The sequence below is a fragment of the Polypterus senegalus genome, chromosome 10 (genome assembly GCF_016835505.1).
Source record: "Polypterus senegalus isolate Bchr_013 chromosome 10, ASM1683550v1, whole genome shotgun sequence".
Taxonomy (NCBI): Eukaryota; Metazoa; Chordata; class Cladistia; order Polypteriformes; family Polypteridae; genus Polypterus; species Polypterus senegalus.
Window position 1 is genome coordinate 121,832,548 of NC_053163.1, and position 11,922 is coordinate 121,844,469.

The 11,922-nt window shown below is 37.4% G+C and overlaps 1 protein-coding gene across 2 annotated transcripts in view; it reads left to right on the forward strand.

Moving 5' to 3' along the window:
* LOC120537507 (plastin-3) overlaps positions 1-3,517 on the forward strand; it is a 77,063-nt gene extending 73,546 nt beyond the window's left edge. For both annotated transcript variants that reach the window (XM_039766499.1, XM_039766500.1), the window contains exon 16: positions 2,499-3,517. In XM_039766499.1, coding sequence (XP_039622433.1) covers positions 2,499-2,631 — 133 coding nt within the window. In that variant the 3' untranslated portion in view covers positions 2,632-3,517. The remainder of the gene's footprint in view (positions 1-2,498) is intronic.
* The last annotated feature ends 8,405 nt before the right edge of the window (positions 3,518-11,922 follow it).

Consider the following 11,922-nt stretch of genomic DNA (forward strand, 5'->3'; position numbering starts at 1 on the left):
ACAGTTTGGGGTCTCTTTTCTTGTTTGTTTCATAATGCCCCAAATGTTTTCAGTTGGTGAGAGGTCAGGACTACAGGCAGGCCAGTTTAGCACCCTGTCTATTTGGTGGTTATATGTGCAGAATGCAGTTTGGCACTGTCTTTCTGAAGTATGCAAGGCCTTCCATGAAAAGGACGTCATTTTGATAGCAGCATATGTTGCCCTCAAACCTGTATATATCATTCAGCATTAAGGATGTCTTCCTAGATGTGCAAGCTACCAATGCCAAGTGCATTAATGCACCCCTGTACCATTATGGATGATTTTTTTTTTTTTTTTTTTAACTGTGGTAATAAGCTGAATAGTCTGTTTAGCTTGGGGGATGTGGCATCCATGTTTTCCAATAGGATGTTCAAATTTTGATTCGTCACACCACACAGCAGTTTTCCCACTTTGCTTAAGTCAATCTTAAATGAGCGTAGGCCCAGAGAAGGTGACAGTGTTTTTAAATCATATTTCTATATGGTTTCTTCTTTGTATGGTAGAGATTTAACTTACATTTGTGAATATTCATAGACATTGGTGTTCTGAGCCCATATAGTGATTTCCATTATAGAATCATGTTTGTTTTTAATACATTGCTGCCTCAGGGCCAGAGGATCATATATAAACCATAGCATATATATAAAAAATTATATCTTGATATTTTCTGGGACTCTAATGATAACAATAATTTAGTTATTTTAATTGTTTAATTTTGCATCCTTTAAAAACGTGTTTATAAAAGTGTTATTGATCTAGCTTGGCCTTTATAATAGGATATTAATTGTAGCTGACTAATGAGATTAATGGAAGCAAATCTTAAGGAAAACGGGCCTTATTTATTTACTTACAACCAAAGTAAATTAACACAAAATCATCAAAATCACCAGTCAAAGTATTACTGAGGTCAAACAGTGCAAGTATGAATAAACTATTTCAAAGTGGCCTACAGGATTTACATGAAAAATGTACCAAGACCAACAAAACTGTTATTATGAGAGCATTTTAAATACACTTACCTTTAATATAAACAAGATATGAATCCAAAAGGAATAAAATACTAATCATAATTGTAATAAACTACATGATCATTATAGTCTGGATAAACATAAACTGCTCTGCTGTAAGATGAATTGTGCAGCCTCCAAGCAAGAACAAATGTCTAACATACTGTAATATAGTGTAAAAATCCAAAATTCTGTCTTCTCTGAATTCCAGTTTTTGTTTGTTTTTTTTTTTGCTCCCTCCCTTATGTCATCACCTACTCCAACTTCTGCAGCCATAGGGGCAGATGGAGCGGGACAAGGAGATGGGGATCTGTGCAAGTGTTTTAAATATAGAAAGAAAAAAAATGTGCTTTGGAATCAAGGATCTTCAACCAAGACTTCTTGCGAAATAAAAAGCACCTGATTGTCATGTTCTTCTTATAGAAATAGAAATAATCCGTTCAAATGAATTGCATAATTTTGAGGATGATCCACATCTTGCAATTAAATCTAACAACGTAGATTACGTGCTGTTTATTCCCTGGTGCTGTTTGCTCACTCAGTTTTAGGCAGCTATGCTAGCTTAACTCAGAGTGCACACACAGTAGTCTATCCTGTTGGGTTACATGAGACAGTGAATTTGAAGACTCTCGGAGTGTGTTTTTGATTGTTTGTTTTTTTTTTTGCAACCTGAGTGATTTACTCGATAATTTCAGCTTGCACATCTGTAAAACGACAGTTAAGATATTATCGTAAATGATACATAACACACATCCATTGGCCATCCAATTTTGGTTTTTGGCCGTGTTGTACTGAGATTTTCCCACATTATTTGAATCTTCTAATGATATTATGTACCATTGATGATGAAATCACCAAATTGTTTGCAGTTTACAACGAGGAACGTTATTCTAAAATTGTTCATAAGACAATAAATGTTTTTTGTTTTATTTTCAATTAAATATGGGCTTAAATGCTTTGCAAATCTCCGCTCTCTGCTTTTATTTACAACTTACACAGCATCCCAGCTTTTATGGAAATGGAGTTATATGCTGTTAAGTTCAAAGGCACAGTTTTGAATGCAGTGATAATTGTAGTGTGTAGATGTTTTAAGGTCGTTGTTATCCTTGCAAGGACATAAGTGGGTAAAGCAAAACTTTTTATCCAGGTTGGCTGTGTTTTTAGTTTTTTTATATCTTCGCCTTTATTTTGCCATCTTCAGAAACTTCACGTGTATGCTTTGCTGTGTTTTGTTGCCATCAATCTACATGTTTTTGAAATGTTTGTGCCATAATTTTCCATTTTTTTGTGCCTAGCTGAATTATTCCATAAACGGATATAATGAATGAGGTAAACTATAAAAACGTCCAAAAATTGTTGGTTTGCACTGTGCTTGGTTGCCAAATACAGAATAAATAACATGGAGAAAATTAAATGATGCCTGTTTTACTAAATATTTTTTATTTCCTTTCTTCCTTTCTCCTACACCAGATATGCAGTCTCAATGGCTCGAAGGATTGGAGCTAGAGTTTATGCTCTGCCAGATGATCTAGTAGAAGTGAAGCCCAAAATGGTCATGACAGTCTTTGCGTGTTTGATGGGAAGAGGAATGAAGAAGGTGTAAATGCTGCCTCTCCTTTTGCAAAATAACATCTCACAAATAAGCCGTTTGCTGGTTAAAAGGCTTTGATAATGGAATTCCTATAGCTATCCTTTATACATTTCATAACAGACTGGAATTATAATTGGGTGCTTGGAGAGAAGGAAGCTGTATAAATAATTATCATTATTCTCCCAGGTGGCTATGGTTTATTCTACTTAGGTACACATTGAAATGCATTCATATCATGAGACAGAATTGCCAAGTACTTCTTTTTAATAATTAAAAAAACCTTTAAATATCTTTGTACAGTTTTCTTATCTTGAGCAATATTGGTTTGCAAGCAAAGGTTATTTGAACAACAGTTGTACAAAAATTGGAGTGTTTAGCAAGGTCTATTTAAAGGGGGAAGATCATAATACAATATTTTTATAAAGCTGTTACTCAGTGCCTTCTCTTTTTGACATTATCATATCATTTAGTATCATTCAAACAGTTTGGCTGTTTAAAATGTACACTTTTACTAAAATGCAATGTGCACATTCCACACAGACATGTTACATTCCATACATATGAAAGCATTTTAATATGTATCTTAAGTATAATCATTTATACTCTGACATGCTTTTTACACTAAAGTATGCATGAACAATCTTTGCATTTTTTATTTAAAACCTCTTAGGATAAAGCATTTTATGACAAGTGTAAAGTCCAGATGGTTTGGGAGCGGGGTCTGGATGTTAACGGATTGAAACACCAATACTTGGACTGCAGAGAAAATGTGTAGTTTTGGAGGAAGTGTGTTTGAAATTTTTGAATAAGACTGCTAAGTAAAACCAATCCACTCTAAGGGAAACTTATAACTTGGTAAAAAGTAGCTAAACACAATAAAAGTCTTATTTACAGCAAAGGTTTCGTTTTATTTGTTTTTGTTTGCTTTCTTATTTAAATTACTATATATTTAGAACTGGTTTAAGGGAAATATGTAATGTATTTGTCTGTGTGTATTACTGGTAAATCATTCGTTTCCAGTAGAACTGCTAACACATGGCACTCAACACAGCCTTTTTAAAGTGACTGTCCCTATTGGAATGGAAAGGAGAGAGATACTAGTTAATAGATGGACTTGTTACCACGTAACTTGTAACAGACTTGTAAATACTGTCTTCTTTTATACAGTTATTAGAGTAGTATTCTATTCATTTTGTGAACCTGGAGGATGCTCTGCTCCTTAAGGATATTATGTGGAAAGCAGTGCAAAAATACAGGTTTATAACATGGCACATGCTATCCTGTTGTTCTTATTTTCCTTGACTAGTATAGCAAGCAGCAAATGAGGCTTAAGAGTGTTCTATTTAGGAACCTGCACTGTCTGCTGATTTTGTGGATATCCTTTTGGTCAGATCTGACTAAAATCTATGGAATGGTGTGAAGCAGTTGTGATGTAAATCAACATCTTCAGCTCTGAGAGAAGGGTTATGTCCTGGAAGAGAATAACTTGGGAGCAGCTGCACAAAGTGGAGGAGCTTAAGTTTCTTTCACCTTCAGATTTGTGCAAAATGAGCAGAACTGTCTGTGTTTTACCAGAAACTGTCAATCAAAATATTCTCCAAGGAACTTCTGAATTTCATGTTTGCCCTGCACTCCCTTTCTACTATTGGACACAATCATGCAGTAACCCATAAAATACAAGCATTGGATGCAAGTACTCAAAATGGGCTCCTCCGCAGGACTGCAAAGAAAATGTCTGCATTGCAAGGATGGCCAACTTTGATATGACCCAAGGGCCAACCCAGAATGTGCTAGATGAAAGGGCACCTGGGAATTCAGTAGGAGGAAGAGTGGACTTACTGTGGTCTGTACCGGCTTACACGTGTGCTACTTCTCTGACCTACACTAGGCCATGTGGAAGAAAAATAAGAGTAAAAGATGGGATAAAGACCTCTTTTTTTTGTTAAATGTCATTTTAATCAAATTATTTTGTTATAAGGGAAAGGTAGCAGTGTTGGTTTTGACTATCTGTCTTATAAGAATATACTGACAGTGAAAGGAAGGGAAAAGAATACAAAAAACTATCACTTTCATGAGACAATTTCTCTGAGCCTGCAGCCTCTACACAAATGAATAGGTGTGAATTAGCCATGCAAAATCACCTGCAATAAATTGGTCAACAGCAGTGTCATCAAATGTGTTTGTAACCCGCTGTCATAAAGGGATGAAATATTATAATGAACCAAATAATCTAGAATGTCGGGTATTTCTACAGTGATGCCTACCACTGTTTTTATTTTTATTATGTGAACATTGTATTCTTGGGTCATTTTGTATAAGGTACACACTTTTATGTAAAATTATGAACAAGTAGTGTAATTCTGTAAATGTATGATCTGGTTATAGACTTTTCATTTAAACTGAATTTTAAGAACACTTAAAACTGATTGAATTTTAAAATGCAAGCTGAATTTATTTATTTTCAAAATCAATCAGCAAGCCCTAGATTTTGCTGAACAGGGAACCCTACCAAATGATCCCATTGGCCTCTGTGTCCAACTGCAGTCAGGATGTGCAGGTATTTATGGGTGGAAGAAAAAATTTTCCCCGTTTGGAGCTCCCTTGGTATTCATTCACAACAGCTTGGTTAGGATTGTCCGTGCCCGGGTCATCGACAGTGATTGAACTTGGCCCATGTTATTCAGTCTGAGTCTACGGTTTGGCGCTTTTGTCACGTCCACCTTGCTCCTACTGCTTGATAACTGAATTCCGTTCCCAATATGAGAATCTTCTTGGGAAATATCAGGTAGCCATGTAACTACGAAGCCTGGGAAATGTCCAGCATTTTCTATTATCTGTCTTTTTTTTTTTTTTTTAAATTGATGCATTGTGTTTTAAATTGTTAAAGTAATCAGCGGGGAATTGAAGCACCGCACTGCTGCTGAAGGTAATGCTGAGTTAGGACCAGTTTGTACTTCATGCTCAGAATGTTTATACACACACATCATGGCTGCCACGCATTCCCAGCATTCTTCTGACATGTCTTCTGAGCACTTTGTCAGAAATTAACGTGATGCATGCGCAAGTTAAAATACCAGGAAAAATAGGGGCGGTATGTGTGTTCATGTTTTCAGGATCATTGTTCACTATCAACATGTGACAGTAAACTGCCAAGCAGCTCCAACAGGATAAATCTGCGTGCTTTGATGTTTGATGAATGGTTTGATGTGGTGAAGCACATAATCAAACTTAAATGATGACATGCAAATGTATTCACGGTGCTTTTCTTCATCCATTTCTCGCATCATCAATACAATTGTTGCATATTCACCATTGTAATGACGTGATACATTTAAAGGTATCCCATAGACCTTCGCAACAGCATCAGTATTAAAAAATATTTTATCTTTAACATTTTTCTTCCCTCAACTCACACCACAGCGAAACTAGACCTTGTTTTCTCACTGTGATGTCTCTCACTGCCACTTAGTAGAATCCTCCAGATTTACTTAAAGTATGCAAACAAGTATAGACAGTACACTGCTTGCATAGTAGCAGCGTCCTCAAGCGCACGCATCACATAGCGTTAACTACTGTATATCTCTGGTCATACTAACCATCTAGATTAACTGGTTTGCGTATGACATGTTACCATACTCGCAGGGTGGGTGCCTACCAGCCAAATATTCCCTATTCAGTTCTGTGAATCTTCAAGTACATATGTTTATTTTGTATGAAGGAAGTCTTTTTCCCATCATTAAAAACATAATTAATGGGTGGACCTGAAGGTCTGATTGGACGGGTCAGCTTAATGGTCATGTTGTGTGTGATAGTTGGGGAGTTGTCCTTTTTTGTAATTCCACACATCCATCTCAACATTTTAATTTTTGCCATATATAACGTCTTCTCTTGCAATCCCTTTACTGCGCATCTCTCAACTCCATAGATCATTGCTGGTCTTACCTATGTCTTAAATACCTTACCTTTAACCATTCCCTTAATTCTTCGATCACACAGTATTCATGATACCTTCTTCCAATTGTTCCATTCACACTGAAGTCTGTGGGTTATCTCTGCATCTAGTCTTCCATCTTGTGCTACCACTGATCCAAGGTATTTAAATCTTTTTTGAATTTCCCCTTGGGATTAATAAAGTATCTATCTATCTAAATGTATCAACTCTTTTCAATAACTCTCCCTGCAAGCAAACTTCTGAATCCTGATCATCATTAAACCTCATATTTTGTCTTCTTCCTATTTATTTCAATCCTCTGTCTTCTAAAACCCTTCTCCATTCTGTGGTGATTAGTTTGTGAATACTCAGAAATGTATTTTACACCATACATGGTTACTGACAAGGAGCAACTAAAAGTGCATGCACACACTGATTGCGTTAGGTTGGCTTGAGATTTATAAAGGGACTTGGTGTGGCACGTGGTGTACATAAGGTTTTTCTGAACTTTTTTTCATAATATTCTGTTTATGCCTTTTGAACATAGGCAAAATCTTAGTATGGAATCTAAACAGTTTTGCCTAGCCCTAGGTGTTCAAAGGCAAACTTTAGTCTTGCTCCAATATTCTTTCTGGACAGCAAGGGTATCCCTTGGTGCACCTCCCATGGAAATCTACTTTGTGCAGCATCTTTCTAATGACAGACTCTTGCACTTCAACATCAGCAGTGGGAATAGTTACTTCTAGGTCCTGTGATAAAACTTTAGCATTCTTAGACACTTCTTTCAGCATTTTGTGTTCTGCTTTTGGGTTGATCTTGCTGGCACAGCCTGGCCTGGACAAGTGGGCACTTGTTTGAAATCTTCTCCACTTGTAGATTTCTTTCAGATAGTGGAATAGCGGAGTATACAGTTGTTTGGAGGACTTTTAAAATCCCATCCCAGACTTGTGGCCATCTTAGAAAGCTCTTTTGATCTAGGCATGGTGATTTAGATAAGATCCTCTTTAATGAGGTTTTTTTTCATGTGCCTGTCATCTGGTGCAACTGATTCCAATTTTGCATATTATAGGTAGTGATAATTGTAAGGGTGTACTTACAAATGTTTCATATGGAAGTAGTATTTGTTTATTATAATTATTCAGTGGACTACAAAATGTAAATGTGACATGAAGTCTATTATATTCAGTTAGCTTTCTCTATATATACTGTCTGAATGAAGATAAAATATTGATATGTCCACATATGTTAAAAAAGAAAAAAACATGTCATGGGGTGTACTTACTTTTTCACATGACTGTGAAGATTTCAAACTGTAATTAAACCAAATGAACTATAAGCTCCAAAAGTCACCAAATTAATTCATGAAACATTTTGTTGGCTAGTTCTGTTTCTATTTCCAAGTAAAATATACACTGACCTGTTTGTGCATATGTGTGTGTACATATATACTGTTCAGAAAATTAAGGGAATACTTAAATCACACATCAGATCTCGATAAACAAAATATTCAAATGGAAATTATTCAAACTGAGTAATACTGTGTTCATTGGGACCAGAATGATGTAAAAATAGTCAATGGAAACCAAAATCACCAATCCATGGAGAGCTGGATTCAACATCACACCAAAAATCAAAGTCACAAATTGAAATCACAGGCAGATCCAACTTGTGTAAATTTCATCACAAGAACTCATAATATGACTCAATAATGTGTATGGCTCCCATGTCTCTGTATGCACTCCCGCCAGTGTCTGAGCATGCTTCTGATGAGATGGCGGATGGTGTCCTGAGGATCTCTGCCCAGTATGTGGTGCTACTTGGTGTCATCGAATGCACTGATACATAATGTCCCAGAGGTTCTCAACTGGATTCAGGTCTGGGGAATGTGTGGGTCAGTCAATGGCATCAATGTCTTCATCATCCAGGAACTGCCCACACACTCTGGCCATGTGAGGCTAGGCATTGTCCTGCACCAGCATAAGGTCTGACAATGGCTTTGAGGAGTTCATCCTGGTACCTAACAGCAGTCAGGGTACCACTGCCTAGCACGTGGAAGTCTGTGTGAACCTCCAAAGATATGCCTCATGGCAGTTTGGTCAGAAACATGCACACCAGAAGCTAGCTTGAGGTAATTTTATAGAGCTCTGGCAGTGTTCCTCCATACTCAAAGGAGCAGATACCAGTCATGCTGCTGGGTTGATGCTCTTCTATGGCCCTGTCCAGCTCTCCTTGTGTAACGGACTCTCCTGGTATCTCCTTCAATGTCTTGAGACTGTGCTGTGAGACACAGCAAGCCTTCTTTTCACGACACATTTGAATGTGCCATCCTGGAGGAGTTAAACCACCTGTACAACCTGAATTAACTGCAGGTATCACATCATGCTATCAGTAGTGACAAGGACACTAGCAAAATGGAAAACTAGAGAAGAATCAGTCAGGAAAGATAAGGAGAGAGCAACTGTCTGTGGCCACCACCTGCAAAACCATTCCCTTCTTAAGGGGCGGTCTTGCTGTTGCTTCTCCAGTGCGCCTGTTGTCACTTTCATTTGCACCAAAGTACAGTGGGATGCAAAAGTTTGGGCAACCTTGTTAATAGTCATTATTTTCCTGTATAAATTGTTGGTTGTTACGATAAAAAATGTCAGTTAAATATATCATATAGGAGACACACACAGTGATATTTGAGAAGTGAAATGAAGTTTATTGGATTTACAGAAAGTGTGCAATAATTGTTCAAACAAAATCAGGCAGGTGCATAAATTTGGGCACCACAAAAAAGAAATAAAATCAATATTTAGTAGATCCGCCTTTTGCAGAAATTACAGCCTCTAAACGCTTCCTGTAGGTTCCAATGAGAGTCTGGATTGTGGTTGAAGGTATTTTGGACCATTCCTCTTTACAAAACATCTCTAGTTAATTCAGGTTTGATGGCTTCTCCTTAACTCACACCACAGATTTTCAATTATATTCAGGTCTGGGGACTGAGATGGCCATTCCAGAACGTTGTACTTGTTCCTCTGCATGAATGCCTTAGTGGATTTTGAGCAGTGTTTCGGGTTGTTGTCTTGTTGAAAGATCCAGCCCCAGCGCAGCTTCAGCTTTGTCACTGATTCCTGGACATTGGTCTCCAGAATCTGATGATACTGAGTGGAATCCATGCGTCCCTCAACTTTGACAAGATTCCCAGTCCCTGCACTGACCACACAGACCCACAGCATGATGGAACCACCACCATATTTTACTGTAGGTAGCAGGTGTTTTTCTTGGAATGCTGTGTTCCTTTTCCTTCATGCTTAACGCCTCTTGTTATGCTCAAATAACTCAATTTTAGTTTCATCAGTCCACAGCACCTTATTCCAAAATGAAGCTGGCTTGTCCAAATGTGCTTGAGCATACCTCAAGCGACTCTGTTTGTGCTGTGGACGGAGAAAAGGCTTCCTCTGCATCACTCTCACATACAGCATCTCATTGTGTAAAGTGCGCCGAATGGTTGAATGATGCACAGTGACTCCATCTGCTGCAAGATGATGTTGTAGGTCTTTGGTGCTGGTCTGTGGGTTGACTCTGACTGTTCTTACCATTCGTTGCTTCTGTCTATCCGAAATCTTTCTTGGTCTGCCACTTCGAGCCTTAACTTGAACTGAGCCTGTGGTCTTCCATTTCCTCAATATGTTCCTAACTGTAGAAACAGACAGCTTAAATCTCTGGGACAGCTTTCTGTATCCTTCCCCTAAACCATGATGGTGAACAATCTTTGTCTTCAGGTCATTTGAGAGTTGTTTTGTGACCCCCATGTTGCTACTCTTCAGAGAAAATTAAAGGAGGAGGGAAACTTACAATTGACCCCCTTAAATACTCTTTCTCATTCTAGGATTCACCTGTGTATGTAGGTCAGGGGTCACTAAGCTTACCAAGCCAATTTGAGTTCCAATAATTAGTTCTAAAAGTTTTGGAATCAATAAAATGACAATGGTGCTCAAATTTATGCACCTGCCTGATTTTGTTTGAACAATTATTGCACACTTTCTGTAAATCCAATAAACTTCATTTCACTTCTCAAATATCACTGTGTGCGTCTCCTATATGATATATTTAACTGACATTTTTTATCGTAACAACCAACGATTTATACAGGAAAATAATGACTATTAACAAGGTTGCCCAAACTTTTGCATCCCACTGTAGGTGAAGCTGATTCACAATCGCTTAGGCTTCCTAACTGGATAAAGCTAAAGCCCTGAAGCTTAACTGACTTGGTGTTAGACTGGGATGATTCAGTGTGCCACTCATTTAACTTTTTAAGTATTAATTACACAAATTTATGACAAAGGCTCTTATGTGCATAGGAATCTCTCAGCATACTGAATAACATCACCAAAAATAGAGCATGGTTCTAGTGCTTAAAAATATAAAAATAAAAAAAATTACACTGCTTTTTTCAGAATTACCTGCTGAATATGCTAATATGTTTGTCTAAATAATAATGGGAATTTAAAAGCATTTTTTTAAATGTATTTTCTTGTTATTGTGGTGTGTCTATCGTGCATTTGCATGAGCTTTAATAACTTAGTTACTCACAGAAATATGTTTTTTAAAATGCTGTGTAAGCTGTGTTTCTGTTTAGGGAAACTTGGTTACTAGTCACTGATAATCTGGTTAACAGAGTTAGATTTCTCCATGACTAACCTGGTTATGTGGCTAGCCATGGAAACCCTTAATTGGATTACAGTTAAGAATTTTGTAGACTATGCATGTCCGTTGCACTCTATCCGCCAGCTTAGCTTTGCATGTGCTATTAGCAACCTCAGGCAGAAGTGTCCACAAAGACAGATTTCCAGAAGCAAATGCTCAGGCTGCCACATTAACCCCCGTTCCTGGTTGAAATAATCTGTCTCAATATTTTGAAAATTGCTAAATATATGTTGATGAACTGCGCAACAGTGCTGCATTTTGCAGCACAATCTCAGGGGCAGGAACACATTAAAAGTAACCTGCGTTAAAAGGTTCATTATTTTTTTTAAGCTAGAGTAACCTTGAGCAAAATTTATTTAAGTAAAAATAACTGTGTTATCACTGTTATAGTAGCACCAGGTGGAAGGCAAGAAGCACAAATACTAAGTCATTTTTAATTTATTTTATTTAACTACTTCCTACAGATAACGTTGCGATAAGGTCACGTAGTTGCCATTGTCCATACTTCAAATAATCGGGAGCAGTCGGAAAAGTAAATCGGGGGAGGGATGTTTAGTTCACAGCAAACGAACGATTACATGTATTTATAAAACACAATACAATTACCAGAGGCTTCACGCTTGTCTTCGGCTGATCAAGACGGTTAACTCGTTTTTGTGCACTTCAACGACAAGGCGCAT